The sequence below is a fragment of the Amphibalanus amphitrite genome, unplaced genomic scaffold (assembly GCF_019059575.1).
Source record: "Amphibalanus amphitrite isolate SeventyFive unplaced genomic scaffold, NRLGWU_Aamphi_draft 001111F_arrow, whole genome shotgun sequence".
Lineage (NCBI taxonomy): Eukaryota > Metazoa > Arthropoda > Thecostraca > Balanomorpha > Balanidae > Amphibalanus > Amphibalanus amphitrite.
Window position 1 is genome coordinate 78,332 of NW_024882605.1, and position 27,703 is coordinate 106,034.

General features: G+C 52.4%; 2 protein-coding genes across 4 annotated transcripts; both read right to left on the reverse strand.

Annotated features, from left to right (window-relative positions):
* Nucleotides 1-43: 43 nt before the first annotated feature.
* Nucleotides 44-19,346, reverse strand: LOC122370230 (collagen alpha-1(V) chain-like). Its single transcript, XM_043345652.1, has 28 exons — nucleotides 19,162-19,346; nucleotides 13,370-13,549; nucleotides 12,681-12,775; nucleotides 12,301-12,416; nucleotides 11,875-12,037; nucleotides 11,415-11,621; nucleotides 10,596-11,180; nucleotides 10,110-10,298; nucleotides 9,541-9,676; nucleotides 8,861-9,183; nucleotides 8,466-8,582; nucleotides 7,916-8,104; nucleotides 7,419-7,625; nucleotides 6,912-7,118; nucleotides 6,461-6,712; nucleotides 5,973-6,134; nucleotides 5,523-5,684; nucleotides 5,161-5,377; nucleotides 4,600-4,913; nucleotides 4,166-4,282; nucleotides 3,747-3,908; nucleotides 3,174-3,389; nucleotides 2,678-2,916; nucleotides 2,177-2,349; nucleotides 1,558-1,745; nucleotides 1,161-1,264; nucleotides 815-932; nucleotides 44-514 (listed from the first exon to the last, which is right to left on the reverse strand). Exons 1-28 carry the CDS (start codon nucleotides 19,247-19,249, stop codon nucleotides 371-373), a joined length of 5,370 nt encoding a protein of 1,789 aa, XP_043201587.1. The 5' UTR covers nucleotides 19,250-19,346; the 3' UTR covers nucleotides 44-370.
* A 1,712-nt stretch (nucleotides 19,347-21,058) lies between these two features.
* LOC122370232 (probable RNA polymerase II nuclear localization protein SLC7A6OS) lies at nucleotides 21,059-24,302 on the reverse strand. 3 transcript variants are annotated; one of them, XM_043345655.1, is made up of 2 exons: nucleotides 24,208-24,302; nucleotides 21,059-22,425 (listed from the first exon to the last, which is right to left on the reverse strand). In XM_043345655.1, exon 2 carries the CDS (start codon nucleotides 22,358-22,360, stop codon nucleotides 21,350-21,352), a length of 1,011 nt encoding a protein of 336 aa, XP_043201590.1. In that variant the 5' UTR covers nucleotides 22,361-22,425; nucleotides 24,208-24,302; the 3' UTR covers nucleotides 21,059-21,349. The 3 variants fall into 3 exon arrangements, with proteins under 3 accessions (XP_043201590.1, XP_043201592.1, XP_043201591.1); XM_043345657.1 differs by having other exon boundaries at nucleotides 21,059-22,379; nucleotides 24,208-24,295; XM_043345656.1 differs by lacking the exon at nucleotides 24,208-24,302 and adding an exon at nucleotides 24,100-24,165.
* Between the last annotated feature and the right edge of the window lie 3,401 nt (nucleotides 24,303-27,703).

The following is a 27,703-nucleotide window of genomic DNA, read 5'->3' on the forward strand; positions in this document are numbered from 1 at the left end:
ACATCGGCTGATAAACGTGATGCAAACATTCCATACAAATTCATCATTTTGTGATTTTTATTGGTTTTATCAAAATGGCAGTACTTGTGCAAATAATATCTAACAATCATACACATAAAACATAAACAAACACATGTATGTCGACGATCCTTATCCTAGTGCGCGCGGGTCACTGTCGCATGGCAGTTCAGTTAGCGGGACCGCAGCCCGCCTCACTCACACGACGCGAGCAGTGGTGCGACCCGCCCCTCCCTCCCTCCCTCCCTCCCCAATGTAAATGGAGTGTGATGTGTTCTGCAGCCGCACCTCCTCCCTCCTCCTGTGTTCTGCAGCCGCACCTCCTCCCTCCTCCTCCTCTCAGAGTCCGCTCTCACTTGAGGCAGAGCGGGCCCACCTCGAAGCCGAACGCCTGACTGGGCAGGCCGTAGTCGGCCGGCAGGAAGTCCAGGATCGGCAACTGACTCAGCTGCCGGGTGCGCAGCTCCAGAACCATCCGGCCCGGGCCGCGCTTCTCCTGGGAAAGCGGTTCAAAGAGTGAACAGACTGGTTATTTCAGTAATGCCCTTTTTACTACGGTAAATGGTGAAATTATTGGAGCGTTGCGAATTATTATTCAAGTGATATTTGCTGCCTACCAAAATACTATGATATCCGTTATTCATGAGTCAATAAATTCTAACCCATTATAATTCATGCTTAGCAGTTGTATTGGAACCTAACCGTGACCCATGTCGTAAAACCAAGGCAACATAAACTAGCCCATGACACTAAAAGTCGACGGGTAACCTTCGAATCATCCCCATCGCCTCCATACCTTGCACTCATCCTCTGCTATTTTGATTTTCCGCAGATTTTCCGAGTGGCTGAATATGCTGCTTCCTGAGCCCAAAATCTGGATGCTGTTATCGTAATTCAGTGTGGTTGAGTCGTACCTGAAAACAACGTACGTTCACACATTAAATAGACCATTTCATCGCTGTTCTCATATACTGATAAAAAATTATTCCGTAACAAGCTTAGAACGTGTTATCATCCGTGTGGACCGAACGCCGTAGCATTCTACCGATGCTGCAGTGTGCATCAAGCTTTATTCTGCAGATTTTCCATGCATTATTCATTTCTTCCGGACAGAGCGGTTGTCATGGAGATAGGGCACTCACCAGGCGGCCGAGTTGATGCAGGTGTAGGTGAAGTTCTGACGTCCCGTGTCGGACAGGAGGCGCAGGAACGTCATCTGAACCGTACCAATCGACTCGTACGTGATCTGAAACGGGACATGGCCGGGTTAGGGAAGGTCCAGCAGGAATTATTACAGTGTTACATGTCGAGTAGGTACGCTTCGCATTAGACTAAAACAGGACAACACTTTCAATGACTGTATAATCTTCGAATGGGAAGCAAAAAATAGAGCAACGCATTAGCTGTTATACTCGTTGGATGCATAAATCGGTTTAACAATTATTACAACGAAATATTCAAAACCGACAACTATACTCATCTAACTCTGCCATGGTTGCATTGCCTAGCACCATTGGCTTCTCAGGAGCGTCCGCTAACCTTGAAGCCGCCGCGCAGCGTGGAGAACCAGCTGGCGCGCTCTGTGGTCTTCCTCCAAGGGATGTTCGGCATCTTGCTGGCGTGCGCGTCCGGGTAGATGCACGTCTCGCCTCCCGCAGAGGTCATGTTGCAGAAGACATAGATGGCGTCGTCGGGCATGCCCAGGTTGGGGTCGATCCAGTACCAGTCTGAGGATGGTACGCGGAGGGTCGGGGGACGCGGTGAACGTTATGTTATGTGTTCATGCATAAGAGGTTCGTGTTAAACAGCCGTTTATCCTTAGGACCCCATAGGTAAATATCTTTTGACGACTCCCGAACTTACAGGCTTGCGGTCAAGCCCTTAGTGTTGTGCGGTACAGCATACCCTCCAGCATAGACCACTAGTGTCATCTATCGACAGGCAGCGGCAATAGCTCTCGCCTCGGCTACCGAGATATAAACCGTATAAACGGCATTTCCCAACATCTTTCGTCGCCAGGGTATTAAAAACGCAGTTTATGCTTCACCATTAGCCCCACCCATTTACCAGAATGCAAAAAAAAATTATCTTATCGTTTCTCGAAAGATACAGATATTGAGCAGCATTGACATGAGCCAGACATGAGCCGGCACCGTACCGCTCTTGTAGTTCGGGTGTCCGAAGTACAGGTCCCGACAGGTGCGGATCGGGTTGTCGCGGCTGCCGATTGGCTTCTCGATGCGCTGGATGTCCTGGCGCATCGAGTAGATGCTGCTGTACATGCTGAGCAGCTTGTTGGAGAACTCGCTGCCCATGTCCAGCTTGTCCGGGCTGTTAAAAGTCGGGGAAACATCAGGCTGAGAGAGCAGACTCGCTCACAGAGCTGTAACACAGCCGAAATAGCACAGCACACGGCGTAACACAGCTTGTCACGAGAATAAGAGATTCAAATAGAAAGATTGAGCAAAGCCCTTGAGTAAATATAGCATGCCTATTGCCTATGCCTACATCATACAGACGAATCACGATATTTTAGCCAATTCATGGGGAAAACGCCAAACTCATGCATGAATGTCGCGAACAATGGCACCAATCGAGCCATGAATTACCTTTAAACCTGAACTCCCATTGTCATCCTGATTTTATCACACTGGCTTACATTTCTCGTTTGCGTCGCTCCTCGGGTCCTTTGAAGTTGCTCGGTCCCTGGTAGAACAGCTCGGCCGGTACGATGGGCTGCTCGCCGGGCGGGCCCGGGGGGCCGGGCGGGCCGGGCGTGCCCTGTCGGCCCTTCATCCCCGCCACGCCCTGGAGGCCCTTACTGCCCTGCGGCCCCTCCACCCCTGGCAGACCCTGCGGCCCCAGCAGGCCCTTGTCGCCGTCGTCGCCACGAGGTCCCTGAGAACAACATCAGACATGGGTGGGTGAGCTGTGTGGCATAAGTACAGGCTAAAGTGGAAATTGCAGAGGAGTGAAGGCATCAACGATCTTGCTCATCAAGGTTCCCTGCAGTTACCGATGCGAATAAATGAATGCATTAAAATGTATCATAGCATAAAATAACCACGATGCACTGAACAAAAAACTCATCATCAATGCAATTTGGACCACGTTTCAACAATATTTCATGCCTGCCCACACTTCGTTCCACTGACCATATCTCCCTTGAGGCCGGGCAGTCCGGGCGGGCCGACCATGCCGGGCTCTCCCTTTTCTCCCTGATCTCCCTCGTTGCCGGGCAGGCCGACGTCGCCACGGTGTCCCTTCTGGCCACGCTGACCGCGCCGGCCTCTGCGGCCCACCGGGCCCGTCTCTCCCTTCAGCCCAGGCGGGCCCGGCTCGCCAGGGGTGCCCGGCGCACCGCTCTCACCCTGCGGGAGATGGGCACGGGCGGCCGGTCAGAGCTAACAGGCAACAGTCAGGGTGGACAAGAACGGTCAAGGGGAAAACAAGAGCCGCGCCGAAAATCACTAAGTTTTATTTTACAATGGCGCTTTGCTTTCTAGCCTTCTAACTTACAAATGAATATGACAAAATAAAAGCAGGTTCAGTAACGAAAGGTAAGGTACACGTTTAACAGCTTGGTTATTTTATACAGTCACGACACGACTAAGAACATCTAAAATCTACACCCATCATTGTACATTGCTTGGTGCGAAGCATTAACCAAGTTCCTTTTCATCCGAATATCACGTACGACCGCTGTCGCCTCGTCTTCGGGTACTCACGGCGGCTCCCGGTGATCCGCGCAGTCCGTACGTTCCCTGCGGTCCGGGCATGCCGGCCGGTCCGACAGGACCCTGCCGGCCGATCTGACCCTGCATGCCCTTATCACCCTTATCGCCGGGGGTGCCCTGACTGCCGACCGGACCGGCTGGCCCCTCCGGACTCTGGCGGAGAGAAACGGCACGGTCACTGGAGAGAATCATAAAAGCAGGTAGCTGTACATTGTACAACCCAGAGTACCCAATCTACAAAACTCAATACCCATAAAACAATAAAAACAAAGGCAAATGACATACAACTAAGTAACCATGCCCGAATCAAATCATGAATGCAAAATGTACGGACAAGTGAACTGTAACTTGAAATTGAAGCTCGGATGTTTGCTCATGGCTCTCAGAACTGCGGTTGCTGTGTCACTCACCGGCTGTCCGACGGCTCCTGGTATGCCCTGTTCGCCCTGTGGCCCCGGCTCGCCAGGCGGCCCCGGTGCGCCGGCCTTGCCGTCCTCTCCGAGCGCTCCGGCTTCTCCTTTGACGCCCTGTTCCGATCGAAAGACACGCGGCCATGTTAGATACTGGCGACAGAACTAAGCAGCATTACATTAGCCGTACCTACTATTATTACTACTACTATTATTACTATTTTAACAAAGTTCTGACGCACAAATTGTACCGATACAACAGTTCTAACATTACGAGAAGCGAGAGGATAAAATGATGCTTGATGACTGCGTAAAATGAATTAAACATTCGATATTACAATCCCACAAATGTCTCCTAAAAACTATGAGGCTTCCCCAGCATCGCACGATGATCACACGATCCCACGTAATGACACGGCGTCCAGTAAGCTCACCATGAGGCCGGGCTCGCCGGGCGGTCCGGGGAAGCCCTCGTTGCCGGGGCTGCCCTTGGGGCCGACGGGTCCGGGCGGGCCGCGGCTGCCCACGGCCCCCGGCGCTCCACGGTTACCCTGCTCGCCCTTCTGACCGGGCGGGCCCATGTCGCCGTTCCGGCCAGCCAGACCGACCGGTCCAGGCGGGCCATCGCTGCCCGGGGCACCCTTCATGCCCTGCTGGCCCTCGGGTCCCGGCGGACCGGGCAGACCCTCGCGGCCCGGCGCGCCGGCCTTGCCCTTTTCACCGGGCAGACCGGCACGACCGGCAGGTCCTGGGAAAGGGCGGGACACGGTTAGATAGGCGAGCCACACCAAGATGGGCAGCAACTAAAACAAACATGAACCCTACCTCTGAGTAAATTCAAACTCATACGGCAATTTGTAATCGCACCACTACCAGAAAACTTGCACACACAGAGTACACAGAGTACTGCCAGAGTACTGCTAGAGTACTGCCAAACAGAGTACACAGAGTACTGCCAAACACACCAAAACGCCAGACCGGCGTCACGTACTGACCTTTTCGTCCGACGTCGCCCTTGTCTCCCGGCTCGCCGGGCGCTCCGGGCAGGCCCGGTTTGCCCGAGGCGCCGGGAATGCCCTGTTTGCCCTGCGGTCCCATCTCGCCCTTCCGGCCGTGGCGGCCCATGTCTCCGGCCAGGCCCTGTTCACCGGGCGGGCCAGGGGGACCGGGCTCGCCGCGAGCGCCGTGGGGGCCAGGCGCGCCGGCCAGGCCCTGGGGAGGGGGACATCGTCACATTCTGAGGCTGAGAACAGTCTAAATAAAAGACGATCACGGTAGTCTATAATCATTACCAGAAATCATTGTATTCCATTTCAGTCGTTTCACTCAACACTGCCGTCAGTCCGTAGTCTCTTACCGGCTCTCCGCGGGGTCCCTGGTGACCCTTCTCTCCAGGTGAGCCAACCTCTCCCTTTTCTCCGTCCTCTCCCTGGGCGCCCTGAGGCCCCGTGGGACCCTGAAGGCCCCTGAGGCCGGTCGGGCCGTCCCGTCCAGTGGGACCTGTCAGGCCCGGCGGACCCTAGAAACAAAGGTACAAATATCAGCCGCTGGCTATGACACGAGCCGGATTCATTGAATTTTACAAATTAACTCCATCGCACAGCAAATATAGTAAATACATACACATATTCGTAACTAGCTCAGCACAAAGATCTAACCCAACTCGGCCAAACGTGGCTGACGTTAAGAAATCGTATACAATATCCACCAACACTGACATCCACATTTCACAATGCTGCGTGACAAAAATACACCAAGAGGCCCAAGAGCACTTGGAAAATTTCTCACCCACAACACCAGTGCTTACCTGATCTCCCTTGGTTCCGGCCGGTCCCTGGTTGCCGGTCTCGCCTCTCGGTCCCGGCGGTCCGGGAGGGCCCAGGTCACCGGGGATGCCCGTCTTACCCTTTTCGCCCTGCACTCCCTGGACACCGGCCGGCCCCCGGTCGCCCTTCATACCTTGCAGACCCTGTGGAAAGATAGGATCACGGATCAAGTGGCGGACCTGGTACCAGATGCTCATAATGGGAGGTGATGCAACAAATACCCATTTTGTTCATACTAAGGAAGTCCGATCGTCCAAGTGAGGACGTATTTTCGAAATCTTAGGTTTCTCTTCCTGCTTTAGATATGCCGAGAATCTATGGCCGAGACAATAAAAAATTACCGTCCATTTAACCATATTCAATAGTAGGCTGTGAGGTGTGATACAATAACAGTCTATGGATGAAGGTAAACACCGTTCCGCGGCTGTGTACCACTGCCGGGCCCAGACCTCGCTGTCAGCGCACATACCGTGAGTCCGGGCAGGCCGCGCTCGCCCGGGTAGCCGGGCAGGCCCGGTGAGCCGGTGGGGCCCGGTTTGCCCGCCGATCCCTGCGGGCCGGGCGGGCCCTCCTTCCCGGCGGCGCCGACAGCACCGTTCTCGCCGGGCAGGCCGGGCAGGCCGGGGGCGCCGGGCTCCCCAGCGGCGCCCGGCTCGCCGGTGGGGCCCGGCGGGCCGACCACGCCTGCTGAGCCCTCCGGTCCCGGCGGACCCGGCTCACCCTGGGAGCGGCAGACAGGGACGTCAGACAGAGCGAAAACGGTACGGAAACGGTGGTTAAATGCACCATTGATGAAGAATGGTTAAATACGCCATCTTATCATCAGCACGGCATATATGTATCTCTACAAATTAGAAACAAAACAACTAAAAATTGAATAGTGACAGACTACATCACCCACAGTTCCCCGTGCCTCTGACCTGCTGTCCGCGACCGCCGGGCGGGCCGGCCACGCCGTCCTTTCCGTGGTCTCCTCGCCGGCCGATCTGACCGGCGAATCCCCGCGGGCCCTCCTTCCCAGGAGCACCGCGTTCGCCCTGCGGCCCGGCCGGCCCCGGTCGGCCAGTGTCTCCCTTGGTACCGACCGGACCCTGCGAGCCGGTCTTACCGCGCGAGCCGCGGAAACCCTGCAGGTGGTGGGGAGGGGGCGGTTAGACAGGGTATTTGTGAGCAAATCATAAATGTTAACGACATAGTCATAAATCATAATCATACATAGTCATAGACTCGAACATAAAAAGAAAACACACCAAACAGATGAATCTATGTAAAACCAAATACAACGAAAACACTGCAAAAAAAAAGATTATAAAGAAAACATTAAAAGAGCAACTAAAATTAACTAAGATCAGATGAGCTAAGACAAAAACACTGAATACTAACACCCACCACACACCATGCCGTTTTCCCCGCAGGCAGTGACTCACCCTAGGTCCCCGTTCCCCGCGCTCGCCGGGCAGGCCGTCCGGACCCCGCTCGCCCTTGTCGCCCAGTCGGCCCGGCTGGCCACGCACGCCCTTGTTGCCTTTCCTGCCGGTCAGACCGGGGAAGCCTGGGAAGCCGACCGGGCCCCGTTTGCCCTTGTGGCCCGTCGGACCGATGGCGCCCACTTCTCCGCGCGGGCCCTCGAAACCCTGTGGAGAGCACAGGTGAGTCAATTGAAAGATGACGGTGACAGTTAGGTATAGCTTAAGCAAGCACGGAGTGTGAAGAACGATCGGCTCGGCAGATGAGTACATCGTATAGACTGTAAGAGAACGTAAGCTTATATATAAAGTTAAAAAAAGACAAATGAGCCATAGTTCTGACCAACTAGCCTATACAGCGTAGTTGGATAAAAACATCTTTTATAGAAAAAATCAGCAATTTGTTATTCTTCTCCACACTAAAATATAGCACTGTTTGCACGTCATGTGTTCCTCACCTTGGCGCCCTGCGGCCCCTCCAGTCCGACGACTCCCTGCGGGCCGGGCTCTCCCCGCTCTCCCTTGACGCCCATGTCTCCCTTCTCCCCCTCCAGGCCGGCGTCTCCCTTCTCTCCCTTGTCTCCGACCGTGCCGCGCTTGCCGTGATCTCCCTTACTGCCGCGAGGGCCCGGGAAACCGATCGTGCCCTGGAAACAGAACACAGGTTATGCATATCCCGCTTTCCTGAAGTCGGCTGGATGTTTAAGTCAAGCACATGTGCAACAGTCATCACTGAAAACAAAGTCGTAGCTTTCGTCAACACGGCACAGACCGCAAGAAGAGCGTGCCTTGCGGTACAGCCTAACTTCAGGCATTGACCATGGGCGCCATCTTTTGAGTAGAATGTTAGTTATGTAAGAATGTATGCATTCGCAAGCAAACCAGGTGCAAAAAAAAAAAAACGATCAGCGTGGACACAACATACGCCTCCGCCAAAAACATAAAACTAAGTTCTCTTTTCGGGCAATGGGGGAGGGGGGGGGGGGGCAGCGCCAGCTGCCAACTCACCTGGGGTCCTGCCACTCCTCGCTCTCCCTTCTGGCCGGGAGCGCCGGGGGTGCCGGGCCGGCCGGGGCTGCCCTCGGCGCCCGGCAGGCCGGGCAGACCCTGCTTGCCCTCCGGGCCCTGGCGGAGCAGAAGTCAGGCCGTCAGACATGGAGCGATAAAACCACAGTTCACTGGTGCACGGAAACCACATGGCTATGCTAAGCAGAACACAGCTTCGCATTTCATTTTAGCACATTATGGCAACTCAGAGTTCAAAAAGACAAGACCTTCCATTACTCTAAGGAAACAATGCTGCAAAAACATCGAAAGCCCGGGCTCTCTTTCTCTTTTCCTCCCCCAACGTCTCTAGCTCTACTGCATTGGGTACCTCGTCCCCGTTTACCAAGCAATCTCACCGTGGGTCCAGTGGGTCCGACGGCGCCCACAGGCCCGGTGGCTCCGGGGGCTCCGGGCGGCCCCACCAGTCCCGGCGGGCCCGCCTGACCCGGAGCGCCCACGCTGCCTTTGAGGCCGGGCGGGCCCTCGGAGCCGGGGATGCCCGGGCTGCCGGGCAGGCCGCCAAAGCCGCGAGGGCCGGGGAAGCCGCGCGGACCCATCTCTCCAGGGATGCCCGGCGGCCCGTGGATGCCCGGCTCGCCGCGGGAGCCGTCCATACCGGGAGAGCCGCGGTCTCCGCGCTTACCGCGCCGGCCACGGTGGCCCTTCTCGCCGGACAGACCTGCCGGGCACCAGTCAAGTCATATGATAGGGAATACGGTGAATGATGGGAAATAAGCCTGATTTTGCAACTTTCCGTCATCTGCGGTAATTCGAAAGGCGGAGAAGTGAATGGACTCACTGGAGACGATGAATAAGTCACAACCAACTTTTAAAATATTCTTCCAAAGATCGGCTCAGAAAGAAGGTAAATAAGCAATCAGAAGACTAAGCTGAGAGTGGCGGGATGGCAGGTTGTGTCTTTCCGAAAATGTAAAAAAACTTTCGAAGAAGACCTGCAAATTCAGAAATGAGTAAATGGCAAACAAGATCAAGGAACACAAATCCAACGTTACTCGCCAGGACAGTAAATATTTACCAGGCAGTCCGCGGAGTCCCTGGTCGCCCTTCTCTCCAGGGGGACCAGACAGACCACGTTCTCCGTCCTTCCCCGGCTGGCCCCTCCTGCCGGACCGGCCGGGCAGACCCTCCGGGCCGCGACGGCCCCGCATGCCCTAAGAGAAACATAAAGGGGAGTCTGGGTTAGCTATATCAATCTCATTCTCACCACGAAATTAACAGCCGTGAGCAAAGAACGAAGGACTTCACAAGCCGCATGCAGTGGTTTGAATAGATTTGCACATGGATTGGAAAGATCCATTCACATCGGCCTCAGGGCTCCTCGATGACAAACTGGGTCTAAACCTCAAAGCTTACCGTAAATGTCAACCCGTCATCCCTCTATCGATCAAGCAGAGCACGAAAACGGTCCCCTCCCCCCCCCCCCCCCCTCCTAGGTTCGGCCGATCATCTATTACCTCTTTCCCGACTATCCCTCACCAACTGCTCACACAACCATCCCTAGTTGGTTTGCACAACGCGTTCTCTCTGCCATCTATCAATGGTTCACCTGGCCAGCTCTCACCGGTTCGTCACTTCATTTCTTACCGGCTCTCCCTGTTCGCCAGCCTCGCCCTTGACCCCGTCCGGGCCGGGCGGACCCTGGGGCCCCGGTCCGCCGGTGAGGCCCTGAGGCCCCTGCGCTCCCTGCATCGCCTGCATGTGCTGGTCCAACATCAGTCGCATGGAGCTGGCCATGTTGTCCGGGCCCTTGGGTCCGCCCACGTGCTGATTAATCTGGAACCGAGACAGACCGGTTGGTCAGATCGCTTGAATGACGATGTGCGAAAACAACAATATGATTGCGCTACAAAGAATGAAAGAAATGTAAATTAAGATATATCAATCCACATATTCCATACGAAAAGCGAGGCAGATCTCGACCTATTCGGTCTCCAAAATATCAAAACGCAAATTGTCCCATATGATAGAGGTACGCCTGAGCAAATGATCTTGAAGCCTTCCCTCGCTCTAGGGGTTAACATATTTCGTCTGATTATATGAATCAACCACAGCCTGCTCGCCCGCACTGACCGGTATCATGAAGACGCTGCCGGGCGGTCCCTGTGGTCCGTCCAGACCGGGCGGTCCGTCCAGACCGTGGTCCCCGGGCGGTCCCATGGGTCCGGGCGGACCGGGCGCGCCGCGCGGTCCCTGGTACGTCGCCGGGTAGTGGCCCTCGTACTCCCTCTCATCCTCCTCCTCTTGCTCCTCACTGCTGTCCTCCTCTCTCTCCGGGGACTCGGGGCGGGCCGTGGGTGCCGCCTCTGGTGGCAGGGGTCCCTCTAGCTCCGGACCAGACTCCGGCGACAGGCCAAACCCGCCGTCAGGGACCGGGGTGGGCAGAGGCGCCTCTGTCGGCGGCGGGAACTTCGGCGGCGGGTCGTCGTAGTCTGGCGGCGGCTCCGCGGCATCCGGTGTCCTGTCCTCGTAGTCGGCAGTTGGGACGCTGTAGTCGGGGTCTGGCACGGGGACAGGCTCCGGTGGCGGTGTCTCCCCGACGGCCGGGGTCGGAGGCAGCTCCGGGGAGGGACGGTCTGTATCGTAGTCGAACGGAGGCGGTCCGCCCCCGTCCGGCTGAGCAGGGTCGAAGTCGTCCGGCGGGATATCACTGCCTCTCTGTGGAAACACCGGCACCGGGCGTCAGACGGGACAATAGCCAGGCTTCGGACATCGAACAGATACAGGCAGTTACGATCACAGCACGTCCGGACATTTAAAATCCACTTGAGACTACATGAGAAGCGCTCTAACAAAGCAGCTCTTCATACCGAAATAACACATCCCAAAACAGCCTAGTGCTTGGCTCATTAATTTGACGATAAATCACCATCCGAAGAACCCAATACTAACCGAATCATAATCGTAGATATCTTCAGGTCCGTAGTCCTCTCCGTAGGTGTACTCATAGCCGTCATAATCTTCGTCGCCGTAGTCGGGCTCCTGCGCCTGCGGTTTCTCTTTGAGCGGCAGCGGGGTGTCACAGTTGGGCGACCACTTAGAGCACTGGTCGTACGCGGCCGATGGTGACGGCACGAGAACCAAGTCCTGGATGTCGCCCTGTGGGAAGGAAGAACGGTGTTATAAGGTGTGCGGACCCACAGGAAAGTACGGAAGTTAGGAGGGTCCGTGATTTCTCTCGTGGATAAAGAGTAATAGATGCACAAAACATGTATTTAATAAAGAAACAGTAACAGTGTAAAAACGACCACAAACCTAGTTCCGATGCATTGTTGTAAATAATTAGCACTTAGGTAGACCTTCACGCTGTGTAACATTCCAGGCGCGTTTCCTCCTCCGTCAGCCATCTTACCTTGAACACGTGACTGGCCAGCAGGTCCTGGCCGACGATGGTTACTCCGCGCCGGCTGATCCGGGACTTTTCGTCCCGCTCCAGCGCCTGTGTGGACTGCTGGGAGCAGTCGACGAACAGCGACGCAGAGTTGCCCTTCACGGCTATCGAGAGACGGTGCCATCTGTCGGTCGAAACACGAGTTACTGACTCAGGCGGCGTCTATAGTGGGATTTGCACACACAATGCAGTATGCACATTACACAATTCACGTTTGTGTGTTGTATACAAATGTGTCCAAAATGACGAGTCAAACGGAATATATTCAAACATGTAGATATCTTTCGCAAATGGAAAATGAGTGGAAGGCGGAGTTAACAAGAGAACGGCTCGAGCGGCATTTATCGCTATCCCGCTACATACAAAGTTGGTCACGGTGCTGCTTACTTTCCGTCGTTGATTTTGACGGGGAATGTAACGGTTTGTATCTTGGGTCCCTTCTTTGTCCGGCTGGCGACAATTTTCAGCTCTATCGTATCACCGACGGTGACTATCAGCTGGTCCTGTAAGGTAAGGAACAACAAATCACAGACGTCAGCAATCAGGAATAGGTATTTTTCACCAAAAGCAGTCATTTGAAAGATAAACGTTAAAATAGCAAAAATAGCAGCATGTGTAATTTGTATGAACCTATGCAAATTGTAACCAGAGTGGGACAAAATGTTGAGAACGAGCACGACACTTATCCCCTTCCAAACACATGGATGCCTAAACAGACGCATTTTCATCCACGAATGCCTTGTCGACTTTGTTCCGTCGGCACTCGCCTCTCCATTGTCGTTGTAGACAGCCAGCAGTGCGCCTGTCGTACCGGACTCTGGCCGAACAGTCGCTAGTAGAGAAAAGTCCAGCGGAAACTTGCCTGCGAAAACCACAGGGATAAGTTATGTTGCCAAAACACAAATAATCGTGTACCTATGTTAAAAGACAAAACAATGATAACAACCAAAAGCTAATATGTTTATTGCCATTTCTACTTCACAACTCGAAACAAAACTATAAACGAATGAAGAACATGTAAAAAAAAAAAAACATCACAGGTCACACAGATCCTGCTCCTTCCAGAATCGGTAACCACATCCAGCAGCAAACGTTCAGCTTTTTTTTTGTTGTTGGATTAGGCCCTTTCGGTCGACAAGACCATTGCAGAGCCGGAAGGATGATAGGAATTAGGGGGAGACATTGGTCTAGGCAGGCACCCTAGTGAGTCGCCGGGGCTGAGCCCGTCCAGAGGACAGACCACCCAGCCCCAAGGCACTCACTGCACCCGGCTACGGGGTGCGCTCCCTCGGGAGCAGCGGTGCCGCTCCAAGGGAGCAGCCCGCATGAGATAAAGTTGCCTGCCCAGCCCGGAAGGGGGTTGTGGCGTGGAGGAGAAGGATTTCAGTATCCTGAGGATAGAAGCACGGACAGGTGAACCGTTCAGCGTTGTGAAACTGTCTTCGGTCGGACCTACCGAGTACTTTGTTGGTGGGTACGCTGGGCACGGTGGCGGCCGGCAGGGTGACTGCCGAGTCTGGCGCCGTGCCGCCGTCCCTGTGGGGTCGCCGATCGCACCGACCCACCGTCCGCCGTACGGCTACCTGGCCCGAACTGAGACCGGATGACCGTAGCAGGTCCGCCGGCCGGCCGCCGCCTGCGGTCACAGGACGGGACAGGTCAGCACACAGGTCAGATACAGGTCAGATAAAGGTCAGCACACAGATCAGATACAGGCCAGACCGGTCGACCACAAAAGGTCCGTGGCCGGCCGCGGCCTCCGGTTAGAGGACGGTACAAGTCAATACAAGCTAGACACAAATTAGACAGGTTAGACATGGGTCAGGCACACGTCAGAACGGCCACCATCTCCAGTCACAGGTCAGACAAATGTCGGTGTTAAGCCTGGCACAGGGCAAACTAGATGTGACCGGCCATCCCAATGTCACAGGTCAGACCATTATTCGTTGTCAAGTTCTCGCCCTGTTCCGCCACTACGGAGGCTTGCTATGCTAAGCCCCACAGGCCATCTGGAGACTCGATCCCGCCTCCGTCAGCCCCATCATGGCGGTCCGCTCGTCGGAATCCGGCGAGTAAACACGTCTGAGAGCGGGCCGCCGCTGCACCGGCTCATCGACTCGCCAGCCGGGTGTGTGTGCGTGTCTGTGCACATGTGCATGTCCGGGTCCGTTACGGTAGAAATGCCGAGCGGGGGGCACGGTGGACGGTGGGGCTCGCAAGTCGCAGCCATAGCAGCTGCCAACTAGGGTTGCTTTCCTTCCCGTGCGTTATTTTGACAGAGTGTGCAGTTGCACTGTGCATGAGCTGTGCACCTGCTCCGAGAGCGTGACTGCTAACAGCGACGTTACATTTTGTCATGTATATGTTGCAGGCACTTTAGAAAATCAGTCATTTTGTAAAATGCCTAGGCATTTTACAAAAAGACGGCTGTTTGAAAAATGACTGAACGCAACCAGGCTTTTTTCAAAATGGCTAGCCATTTTACAAAATGACTAGGCATTTTGCAAAATGCCTGACCAGCATGGAACGTAGATCCCACTACAGATACTATGGCCAACAGTTTTTGGACGTCTTCCTATACCCTATAGGTACGTGTTCAGCCTGTAGCTGATCGATCTGAAGCTCTGTGATGACGACAATGCTGTGTAACGACCAGGTTGAGTTGCAGACTCGGCTGTAGCATAAAACATTGTTTAGTTAACGCTGTAAAAACTCCCAAGTACATCAACGCCGTTCATGTTCTGCCTGAAACTAGACTGACTGACTGTAGGTTGATAAAAAGTCTACTATTTCTGTCCGTTCCTGGTTCGTTATGAATTGATGGTTTTTGCCAGCACTTGAGTCTATGATCTCCGCCACCTTGCGGTCGAATTCTGGACGCGACATAACGGTCCACGAGGCACTCGCGACACGCACGGACGCTCACTCACAGCCCACGGATCAACAAAGAAGCCCAGTGTGGACCACCCCTCCCCTCCTCAGTTGACTGGACAGCGCTCATTGGCTCTAAGGAACTTCAACAAGTCTACCCTAGGCCTAGTCCACGCAATTGTTTACAGTATTATTGTTTAGGTTTTCTTCCTAACTTTTTTTTTGAATAAAAAAGCTCTCTGATCACAATGAATATTAAAGCAATAATTAACAAAACACGATTAATTTTGTTCTGTGGCAACAGCTTTGAGTACCTACTTGCATGGTCCCAGTTAAAAATATCAAGCTCCACATCGGGAGAATCATCAGGTCGCTTGGCGTAGGACGAGCGCGTTGGTTTCAGAAGACACTAACGCCTAAGTGTGTGGGATCGAATCCTCGCGACCTCTAATAGTCTTACAGATACAGGCCGGCATTGGGCCAGTCGTTTGTTGACGCTCCAGATCGATCATTTTAAATCCAGCAGCGTCGCTGACGTCGGGGTTGGAAATGTCGCGGGCCTGCACTTCTCAAAATAGAGGTAGGTATGGACTTCCCACTGCTGGACTCCTCTGGTCATAATGCTGGACTCCTCGGTCCACCTACACGCTACCAAAACGTATATAATTAGGTACTCGTATCTACAACACGCTGCTCAGTCATTTTGTAAAATGGCTAGGTATTTTGTAAAATGCCTAGGCATTTTGCAAAATGACTGGAGAGTCAGTCATTTTGTAAAATGCCTAGGCTTTTTGCAAAAAGCCTGGAAAATCAGGCATTTTGCAAAATGCCTAGGCATTTTACAAAAGGACTGATTTTCTAAAGTGCCTGCAACATATATATCCACAGCTATAGATCAGGAATAACGTTGCAAACAACCATCCACAGGACAAAAGTGGCCCGTCCTGCCGCTCCCTTATACCCTGTCCATGCTAACGGCCTAGTGCGGGCCCAGCCGCGGCAGTCAAAACCCAGCGCGTGTTTGGCCAGGCGATGCTACTCGCCGTTTGTTTAGATAAAGCCGACCGGCCTAACTGCCCCGCCGGATCAGAGCCTCGGCTCTTCTTTCATTGCTGAGAATGAGGAGTAAAAAATAACCCGAAATGCCACTGTCGTGGAGTGACTGTACTCGTATCTTTAGGTACCCCAGCCCCAAGTAAGCTTTAGCTATACCTCCGTGGACCTCGTGGCTCGTGCACAAGAGTTAACTTAGAATCCGCCCAGAAAAAATTCGCCCACCTCAAACGCCCGAACGTTTCACACCCAGCCAGCAACCTTCGAGGTCTAGTCTACCGTCTGTATGGTAAATTGGACGTTAGACGTTCATCTAGATCTGATTTAATTTGCCAATGCATCAGAATCATATGCCTCTGTATACCGGTGTATAGAGGTCATGATCAAATTCAAATATTCACTAAAAAAAAATCCATTGTTTCAGCCCCGATAACTCTCCACACTACTGAGAGCGAAGATGGGCGAGTGTCCACTGCACCGCACGGCAGGTAGGCATTGCGGCACAGCCTAACCGCCAGTGAAACGGCCAGCCGGCGCGGCTGTACCACGGTCGGCGGCCAAACGAGCCTCAGCTCTGCAGCCGGCCTTTCGTCTGTTGTAGATCCTTTGAGAATTGAGTGTTTCACACATAACTAGCTATATCTAAGCCCCCCCCCCCCAAGCCCCAATACCAACCTCGCTGCCTAGGCACTCCAATTCCACCCCCACCAACGTCCGACCTCAATACTGTTTTACGAATGCTGATGATACCGACGATGGTCTTTTTTCTGCAATTTCTTCTTTTTAAAAGGCACGGGAGAAATGTTGCAGAAAGTACACGAAAACTCTTTACAGACAATTTGGTAAGAAATATGGAAATATTGATCAGGTCAATGTCGGTCAAATATTGGTCATTTATTGGTCAACTCAGTATACTACATGGAAGTGGAACCGTCTCAGTTGTTTTCCCAGAGGGCCGGATCGGGAATTTTTTAGCCACCGTAATTGGAGGAGAGGAAGGGGTATTGCGCCTCCGGGAAGGCTTTCCGTCACTGGTTCTGCACCCGGAGACGGAGCCGGAGCCGGAGCCAGCCTGCTCTGGACGGAGCGACAGGGTGGGCGGGGAGAGGGGATAGAGGGGGAGAGGAGCAGCCGGAGAGCTCGTCAGCGGTTCCCGCGCCGCCGGCCGGCAGCAGCGCGGCATTGCAGCGGCTCGGTCGACAGCTGAGACAAGCCATGTGTCCGGGACGCCGCGCCGGCCGGAATCTGGGTCTGCTAGTGTAAACAGCCGGGATGGACCGTGCCGGCCCCGCGGCGGCTCTGGTGGGGCTGACCGGCCGTCCGGGCGGAGAGCCGGGACAGGGAGATCGCCATACACTCAGAGTGGAGGACGGTCTTCTAACGGGTAACGGTCCCTGCCATATGGAGAAGGAAAAAATAGAAAACAGGAGATCGAGCAGACAGCAATGGCAACATGCTTTGTTTTGATGATTATTCAGACCGGCTTCGGGCCACAATAAGCAAATGAGAAGGAAATGTGCAGTTCAATTTTTTTTTACTCATTGAACGGTCTTCTCATGAGACAATGAGGCGCATATATGAGTACATTCTTGGGACAGACGGCAGTTTAGGCTCTTGGCAGCTGGCAACTGTGCGCTCGTAAAAAGGACATTCCACTAGGTTGAAGCCTCGGTGTAAGCACTACGGCCCGGTTCAACGCACTGGCGTGTCTGTATAAACATCGGAGCCGCGTTAGCGGCAGCTCGATCAGGCAGACATCCCCAGAATCAAATATGAAGCAGGTCCCATGGGCATACGGCATTCAACGCGGAAACGTCTTGCATGATAACTCAGACTGCTATAAAACTGCTTGAGTTTGAACTCCTGAGGCTCACTAGCCTTGGGCTGGAATAAAATCCCAAGAATCGAGACCAAATTTTCAAAAGTTTACCAAAAGTTTTTAAATTTACCAAAAGTTTTCAATCTGGACAAAGTAACCAACAGATACTGCCGTCTGTGAGCATAAAATGTTGCCAGCATGCGTTAGAGGAAGCTCCCGCCGAATACGGCTTTAGCACTATCGTAAAGCACACAAAACAGTTATTCATTTGATTCGAAATCCTGCTGCCTCCTGTTGAGCTAGCACGGTCCCGTTTGACTCGTGACGTCAGTGTTTATATACCCAACAGCATCCGATTCCGGTTCGTGTTTAGATCACCAGTCGTAGTCCCGGAGCACTGGGAGAGATGCCGGATATGCCAGAGCAACGAAAAATATACCACGAAAGCAGCGTGGTATGTGATACGAAACGGCACCTTTTTTGCTCCACAAAAAACTACGCTCAGCCATAATTTTGCCAAGAGAATGACTCTTAGATGAACGTCCCACAGATGCAACAGGGTGGGTGATTATTTTTCATAGTTTATTCATTCATAAGTTAACAAAGTTCAAAAAAGGAAAGACGATGAACTAACTTGGACTTAGGCTCGACACGTTTATTTTGCAGCCGTTCTGTAAATAAATAGACCCACAGAACCTCTTTATTACGATGTTTATCTAACCCAGATGCAGCCAAAGTGCAAAGAAAAGTATCCATACCAGGGAAAGACAGAACGAACTGTCGTGCCCACACAAAAATAGGACTTGAAGCATGAAAGCATGGTTTAACTTTCTAGACAAATGCTCAACAGCAGCGCAATGCGCTGACGGAGCTGAGGCATGAGCTGCGGTATGGCTTGTAGGAGCTTGATCAACATTCAATGCAAATTTCTATGACTACGGGCATTTTATGATAACTTTTCAGCACAACAGAGGACAAACATCTTAGTTCTGCTGAGCAGTAGATCGATCTCAAGACGCAAAGTACCATGACGCAAATGCGTACGCAATGCAGGGAAGGGGAATGCTTAGGCGAATGATAAAGCCAAAGCGAAAACCAAACCGAAAGCCAAAGCAAAGAGTAACGGGTAAACTAACGGGTAACGAGCGAAGAGACGGACTTCTTCGGTTAAATGGGGCCAGCCTCATCAGGAAGAATGGATGGACACTGGACAGTGGATACGTGGGCCAAGGCACAAACATACATGGACGAGAGAAATGAGTTTCACAGACAAATAATACACTTGTACTAACGGTCAAAGCAATGATCTGCACCGGCGAACTGAAACGGAGGAAACACAGGGGCCAGCCTATACAGACGAGACACAAGATACACCCGAGGTCAGATCTTTTGAGCTACACGTCCGAGGGCAGGAGCTACACAGTACACACTAGGAGATAGAACAGGAACCAAACCCCCTAGGGCAGTATCGCCGCGCCCATGGGCCGGTGCCGGGGCGGACTCACCTGACTGGGCCTGGCCGGTGGTGCAGGAGGCGGCGACGAGCAGCAGCAGTGGCAGCAGCCGCCGGCGCCGCAGCTGGCCGTCGCCCATGGCGGCTGGCGGCCGCAGCGCGGACGGGCGGCGGACGGGGGAGCGGGCCGCCGCTGACTGCCGCCCCCGCCCGCCGCCACTGAGGCGGCGCCGCTCAGACACGGCGCCACACCGGGCCGCCTACAGCCGCCCGCGCCGCGCCGCCAACAGCCGCGCACTGCCGCGGAGCGAGCGGCGGCGGCGGCGGCGCAACGAGCTGACGGAGCTGCGGTATGAGCTGACGGAGCTGCGGTATGGCGTCCAGGAGCTGCGGTATGGTGCTGCAGGAGCTGCAGGCTCCCACCGAGCTGAGGGAGCTGCAGTATGGTGCTCCCGGAGGTGCGCCAGCTCTTGCAGGAGTTGCGGCATGGCCTGCCGAAACGGTGGTACACGCATGGTGTTAGGATTCAGGCGGTTAGGATAGGCTGACGTCACACACAACAGGTAGCATTCACGATGTGATGTCAGACTTTTACTGAGGTATAACGTATAATATAGCATATCACGTAAATCAAGGCTTTAAGGACCTGGTGCCACCTTCATACTCCCTCGAGGGTAGTCCCCTTCCTATCTGTGACTCACACGGTGACCTTGGTGTCCTGGTGGACACAAGGCTTAGATTTCACGAACGCATCGGATCTGTTGCACACAAAGCGTCTGGTTTATGTTACAGTTTTCTTAAGTCAACTGTCTGCCGCTCATCTGATTTCATGTTGTTCCTCTTTAAAACTCACATAAGACCACTGATAGAGTATGCTTCAAGCGTGTGGAACACTGGTTACAAGGGCGATATGGTTAAACTGGAACGTGTGCTAAGGATGTGGTCTAGACATATAGATGATTTGCAGAATCTGAATTATGAGGAGCGTCTGCGAAAACTCGATATGTATTCAGTCGCAGGAAGGCTTCTGCGCGCAGACTTAATCCAATATTGAAAAATATTTAATGGTAAAAGTCATATAAAACCTGAGACGTTTTTCTCTCGTCAATTACACGGCTGCACTCGAGGCCATTGTTACAAGATACGCGTGCCACATGTTACACTAGATGTTCGTCGTCGCTCTTTCTCCATCCGGTGTATACATATCTGGAACGGCCTCCCAGAAAACGTTGTGACCGCACCTGACTTAACTAGCTTTAAGAGGGCCTTGGCCGATGCGATTCGTGACGAACTGTACCAGCCTGCGGAGTAGTTGATGATGAGCAACTTCGTGTCAAATATTCTTGATTTACATGTATTTTTTCGTATGAGCTATTTATGTGGATGCTATAACTCCAGTTGCTATGTAACCCGTCTATACTCGCGAATTCTTATCTCAACTGGCGCATCCTTTGATCCTGGGTTCCCTTGCCTTGACTATCCTTAGGGCTGTCAGGCTTGGTGAACCCTACCAGGTGAGAATACCAGGTGAGGTTTTTACGAATGCTCATTCTAAGTTAAACGCCTAGAGATGCTCATGCATTGATGCTCATACATGTTTTACGCAGTGATGTAAGTGATATAATCGTTCAGTAGTTCACAGATAAGAACTTCGATATGTCTACAACAACATTGATTTTAAGATCTCCCCTAGTTCAGCCTACCCCAGGGCTGACACTGTGTGCGACACCTACCGGTGGAGGGACGAACGTTGACTTCATCAACGCCACGTGGGTACTACTTTGTCGGCGGAGAAGAGGCACTCCCCGACATACAAGCGCAACAGGGATGTTTTCCAATTACCATTTACGAATTATTCAACAGCTGCTCTTTTGATCCAACGACGCGACCATTCTACAACGGGTGGTAAAGTTGAACGCGAGAATTACAATAGTGAAAAGACAGAGGCATAAAGCATATTTACAACAATGTATTTTCGACTATTATAAAATGGTGATGAAAAACAATTATGATGACGATGCTTCCTACTTTCTTGTAAGTTAGTATGAATCAGAAAAGAAGAGACTGGTACAGCAGTCAAAACAGACACAATGGCTATCACATCTACGCTTTACGAACAGAACATTCAAGACCTATCATCACGGGTTCGCTTTCAAGAGCGTCTACAGGCAACAAACATTCCCATCCACAATAAACCCTGATTATTATCAGCCATCGCACATCACATCTCCTATCTCGGCCTAATACCCCTCCTCCTCATCACTACCGTCTCCGGAGTCCGCCAGGTATCCTCCGTCCCCGTCACTGTCACTGTCCTCACCATTAATCTGCCGCAGCACGCGAGCCTTGTACTTATCGTACGGGTCTTTATCCCCTCCCTCTTCCAGTTCATCCAGTCCATAGGCGAGAGGTTCATCATCATCATCATCTCCAGCGATCTCGTGTGCCTCCATGCGTCTGATGAGGTCGAACTCTGCACCATCCACGGGGTTCATGTAGCGTTCGTAGTCAGAGTCTCCCAGCTCCTCTGGGTAGTCATTACGCCAGTTATCCTCGTCGTTGGAGTCATCGTCGTCGTCGGCGAAAGGGTCGTCGCTGTCGCTGTGCCGCGCCGCGCGGTGGTCCCAGAGTTGGACGTCGTCGCAGGGGCGCAGTTCCAGCAGATCGTCGTCGGCGGATAGTGGGGCGCTGCTGACGTAGAGGTCGTACACGTAGGTGGTGGAGGTCGGATCCGGCACTGCCACCCGCTCCATGACCTGGCCGTTACAGGTCAGCTGCTCCTCTGGGCCAGAGGGAGGTTTGGAGGAGGCCGCGGAGGCCGCCGGCGCCTCCTCCTCCACGTCAATAACGCCAGGGAGACTAGCGAGGTCCGAGTCAGCGTCGGCCGATTCACCGTCGGGCTCCCCGCGGCGGCGCGCTACGATACGGTAGCGCCGCGCCTTCTGTTCGTCCTGGAGTCGGGCTCGGCGCGCTTCCTTGGCGCGCTCCACGGCGGCGGGAACCGACATCGGGTCACGCCGCGCCGCGCCAGATTTCCGCTGGGCGCGCACAGCGCTCAGCGCCGCGTCCGGTAACGTGGTGTCCTCCGGTTTCATAGTGCCGACGAACTGGAGGACGGCACTGAGCGGCGTGTCGGCGCTGGAGGAGGCGGCGGCCTCGTCCCCCGAGTGGAGCCGGCGCCGTTTGGTGGCCAGCAGTGCCTGCTGCGGGTCATCGCCCACCTTCCGCTTGATCCGGATCACAGACGTCATGACGATGGAAGTGTGAGAGCTGGTGGGCAATGGAGAATAAAGATCAGCTCTGGAGGCCGGAGCAGCTGTGGAGAAACAAGAAAGAAGTCGGTGGATACAACGGTTGAGCTTGTAGTATAAGTTTATCAGTACCACAAGTAAGTAGGTAGAAGGTAGGTTAGCAGCTAGATCAGATGAATACTTAAGCTAAAAAAATCATTTTGTTTCAATTCTGGGCCAATTCAGCTAGCTAACCTTGTTAATTCATGCAAAATTCTCCAGTACTGCTACAGCTGCTAACCCATATTAGCAGGATGATTCAGAGGAACATAATCAAAAGAAGTGGAAGATGCACACTGGTTCTGTTTGCTATTTTTAGATGCATCCTGACAAGAGGTCCACACTGCAGACCACATTACTGCCACTACCTGGGAGCTGCAAATTTCAACAAATACCTTACTTCACTGATTACTGAACCTGTTTGCCATTTCTACAAAATAAGTGTCAGAATTACCATTATTACCTAAACCACTACAATGAATTTGACCACAAGCCCAATAGAACCGAAATGTGAATACTGAATGGGATCAAAACATGTTCAATGTTCATCCTCCCCAAAGGTCAGACATGCCTTTGAAGAAATTTGTTAAAGATTATCAATATTTTGTCTAAGCCCTGCAACGAATTATACACAGGGTCCAGGGATGAGGTATGCCAGTGAAATACATATCAGTGGCCTTTACCATCCATCCATCCATCCATTGATCTGTTAAGGCACACTTTTTGCAGGTCACAGCCCCTCACACAGGCCAATCCAGTGGGATATTAATTATCAACTATCAATGGAATTAGGAGATCCCAAGTGCCTGCTCTGCAGCATTCAAAATTTGCTGCAGTTTAATAACAAAGTTTGCTTCAAAAATTAAATGTGCAGCAATAAGAGCAATAGTTTGAGAAACCTTTAGCCCTACAAGATGGGATGGGCAGTATCATCATGCCATGTGCCCCATACCTACTGTGTTAAATGAGAGCCAACCAATTTTCTTGATCTGTAATAACCACTGAACTCAGTCATTTCCTCTTTTATGCCCCCTCTAAAAACTGGCCAAATTGGCAAAAAAAAAGAACATGAAAGGAAAGGACACATCCTTCTAAGCTTAAAAAGTGAGACCACACATAATACTTATACTTATAAAAAAATTATAAGTCACACCAAACCACCCATTAATTCAGGTTAGGACAGGTTACGTCAGGTAAGATTAGGTCTGGTTATCTTAGATTTTGTTATTTTCGCTCGTAGAATGTAGTTGTACATGCTTTTTTAAGAGTAAATGTCTGTTTGCACAATTTTCTGGGTTAAATATATGATTTTGACAATATGACATGGTTTCAATCTTATCATTTCTCAGCCTACTGAGTACTGACTGTCTGGGGTGCAAGAGGAGTTCACCCAGACTTTTCCTGGTAAGTTAACAGGACCTTTTTGCTACATTAAAATAAAGTGCCAATATTAATAAATAGCCAGGCAAGTTACCTAGGTAACATTTTCAACGTTTAACTAAGACCGTTACAATGGTTACGTGGTCAATATGGTCACAAAGAACATGACAAATGGACAAATCTTTTAATTAAAATACTTTCACTTTATGAAAGAAAGCACACCAATAATTACAGGCATCATGTAAATTGGAATTGTTAAATAATGAGCAACTAAATTCGAGCTTAAAATCAAAATCAAAATCTGACAACGCATGACTGACAACCATTCTTTCTGTAAACCACAGTTATCAATAAAGTTGGTCGTCAAAACTCAAAAGACAAATCATGATATCAACATGCTGAAAATAAAAATAGAACGCTAAACACACCTCAATTTCTAAATTCAAACACAAAATGGACAAAAAGGCACGCAGAATTCACACACCCGCGCGGCAACGCAATGCACATTCAAAGTATGGCGCAAAGTCTCAGATGCGCCATAAATGCATGCAGATATACGATTATTTTGCTGCAAGAAAATGACAGGGGTACAAAATGTACTGCTGGCGCCAACATCCACTTCACAGTTCAGCACTAAAGTGACTCAAATGGCCAGCAAGTATGAAGTAGCAAGTAAGTGCCTCGAACTTGATGGACGAAATCAAAGCCGTCATAATCTATTACGATAACAGTCATGCAATGCCGCGGCAAAAAGGATTAGATTAGAACTTAGAAACAGGGTTCCGAGGCCGACGTTTTTAAAAGATTACAACTCGATGTCGGTTTTGAGGGACTTCAGCCAAATACTGGTGTGAGAGGCCCTTATACTGGTCTGAAAGACCGCAGGGATTCGAGCCCAAAGACCCCCACAGGATCTCCATTCTGCAGCTCTGATCCCGAGTTCGATCCGTCCTCGACCAGCTGTCCAGTGACGTACCCAAGGGGGGGGGGGCACGGGGGCCATGGCCCCCTCCTGAGCGCCGAAGGCGCTCAGGGGGCCCCTCAGACCCCGGTTTATTTTTTTTTCAAACACTGGATAAAACGTCTTTTACTAGGAAGAAAAAAAAAATGATATCAAAGTTTCATTTATGTGCCCCTGGTTACCCGAGGGGCCCCTGATGACCTGATGGGCCCCTGCAGTCATCCGAGGGCCCCCGGTTTCCTCGGCCCCTGGTCGCCTAGGGGCCCCCTGTAGCCGGGGCCTGGTCGCATGGGGGCTCTGATTGCCTAGGGGGCCCTGGTAGCCGGGGGGCCTGGTCGCATGGGCCCCTGTCGCCAAGGGGGCCCCTGGTAGCGGGGGCCTGGTCGCATGGGGGCCCTTGGTTGCCTGGGACCCCTGAGGGCCCCTGGTTGCCTGGGGCCCCTGTTCGCCTGGGGGCCCCCGGGTGACCTAAGGGCCCCTTCGGAAGCAGGTGGCCCCCTCCTGGGCGAAATCCTGGGTACGTGCCTGCAGCTGTCTCGAATCCTCAGGATCGTAATCAGCATGCGCCATCCTACCTAACGAGACTGGTCGAAAACTTGCTAGAATGCTTGAAATAGCCAGTTTTCAGCCAATAACCATGGAAGCCAGTAAATGTTGACTTAGAATTTGGAGCCCGTATACGACTTTGGCAATACCCATACAATGCATTTTTTACCGCGGTACCGAGCGTACATACCTTTGTAGCCTATGTAGGTATATGCCAGTATAGTGTAGGTCTGGGCATGCGTTGCATTACCTGCGGTTGCAGGGCAGTCAACAATCATTCGTGGCTAGTGCTGCCCCACCCCCTGAGAGCAGATTGCCAGTGCGAGTGGTATGGTAGGTACTACGCAGGGACTCCAATTCCATCCAGGACTCTAAGGTCACCGTCTAAAATGTAAAAACCCTATGCATGATGCCACTCTGTCGAATTCGATGCTCGATAGCATTATGCACTTAGAAGGTGAGAGTATGTCACATAGTGTTTTGTACCTTAGCTTTTTGAGGTATAAGCGCTACCGTGCTTATGTCAAAACCTATCTGCTTAGCATTTAACCAGGCGCGCACACATAATTTTTGAATGGAAGGGACTCGACCTGCAAACGGAGCCCCACATGCCGAAGGGCCCCAGGCCCCAGCCGAAAAAAAAGTTGCCTTACATGGAGTCATATGGGCCTGCTGGGCCCAAAATGGGCCCTCCTGATCTTTAAATTTCAACCATGAGTTCAGCTCATTTTTAGACGGTTTTCGGCGGTCTAAGGGTTAGAGGACCATTTGAGGACCATTTGAGACGGCCTTCGGCCGCCTCAAATGCCCCCCCCCCCTAATTCGAGTGGGGAGTGCACGGGCCCGTGTGCCCCCCGCCCCCGCCCTTGTGAGCGCCCTTGCATTTAACTGACTGAGGAACTCATAGGCAACCATGCCTAGCCATGCATTCATGATATAGTAAATTCAATATTAACTGCACATAATCAGTGTTAATTCGAAACTTCGGAAAGACGATGGAAACTTCAACAACGTAATCAGCAGTCACCTCGGGCAAGGAAAACGAGAAAAGGAACGCAGTGAGGACGTCTATCTCTCCCGGTCATTCGCTCGCTTCTCACGCCGTTCCGATTGAGCGAGGAGCTTTGTCACGCTCCGGCGGCTGCGTCTCTCTTCGGTGGTGTCCCGGCCACCGTCCCGCGGTCCGGTCGGGCCAGGTCGCGGCCCTGTCCCGGTCACACCGCCGCCGCCGACGCGTCGTTTCACAACAGACGTCGCACCAGGCTGGTGTCAGTCGCGCCCGCCGTGTGACCGACCAGAGTTTATAGAACAACTGACCGACCACACCCCACCGACTGGCCGGCGGCGGGCCCCGGGCGGGGCCCCTGGACGGTGCAACCATTGACCACTGGCCACTCACCACTGACCAGTGGGCAGTGACCGGCCAGCCGCGGCACCTCACACGACCAACACCGCTCCAGTGGTCACTAAACGCGACTGCTGGTGGAACTTTCAATATGCTGCAATAAAGATACATTGATGATAAGGCTATCTTGTGAAATCGCCGATTTAGTTATCGTGTAAGAGGGCTGGCCAAACGTCCGTTTTCACGGCCGATGGCTTCCGGATAGTCAGAAATCGCGCCTTATATCGTTCACGGAAATGAAGGCGCAAGAAAAGTGCCTAAAACTTCTGCTTCACCTTACATAGCGATAGCTTGCATCATCCATACCGGGTTTCCGGCGCGAAACATCGACCTTGGGACGTTCAGAATGTTTGCAACGGAAGTTGCGTATTCCTATAAAGAAACAATACCTTTGTTCATTACATTTGTATGCAAAGGCGAATTAATCTATCGATGCTGGATCTCGTATTTCGGTGTCTACTAGGCATACCTACCAAAATATTTATACCTTGAGTCTTCGATTTTTTTCTGATCATTTTCGTTTTATTTTCAATATGGAGGCAACCCGAACGGTCGTGAGATTTAAGTTCTTTCGAGAAGAGATGTTTCGATCAAACAAAATGAAACATTAGGTTCGTTAATTGTGCAGATAGACCGATTTCTTTTTACTCGCTCAATCAACCTGACCAATAGGTTGAAACCCGACCTCTACACTGATTCAGTACTGGGAAAGACGGTGAAAAAAAAAACGATAATAAGACAAACGACATGGAACCGAAACCATTGCGCGATATCACCGCAATCAAAAGTGACTGTGGGGCACAGGTGCCCGTTCAGTTCCACTTCCCGAGTCCCTACACCGGCACCTCTCCCGGTACCCGCTCTCCGCCGGGGCGGCAGATCCTTTGTCTCAGTACCGGGCCGGGCCGGGCGCTCCAGCCTGCGTCAAGGTCAGGACGAACATCCTCCGTGGATCGCAGGCGACCGCCATCCCCAGCACACGCAGGCCCTCTCTGGATACGGGACCATCGGC

What these genes read in the sequence shown, in the direction of transcription:
- LOC122370230 (XM_043345652.1), bottom strand. Translation starts at nt 19,249, where the DNA reads ATGGGCGACGGCCAGCTGCGGCGCCGGCGGCTGCTGCCACTGCTGCTG. An exon ending in TCTACAACGACAATGGAGAG is followed by an intron (nt 12,417 to 12,680) that starts GCGAGTGCCGAC and finishes CTTACCTTACAG; the next exon opens with GACCAGCTGATAGTCACCGT. An exon ending in GAGGAGTGGCAGGACCCCAG is followed by an intron (nt 8,105 to 8,465) that starts GTGAGTTGGCAG and finishes TTCTGTTTCCAG; the next exon opens with GGCACGATCGGTTTCCCGGG.
- LOC122370232 (XM_043345655.1), bottom strand. Translation starts at nt 22,360, where the DNA reads ATGACGTCTGTGATCCGGATCAAGCGGAAGGTGGGCGATGACCCGCAG.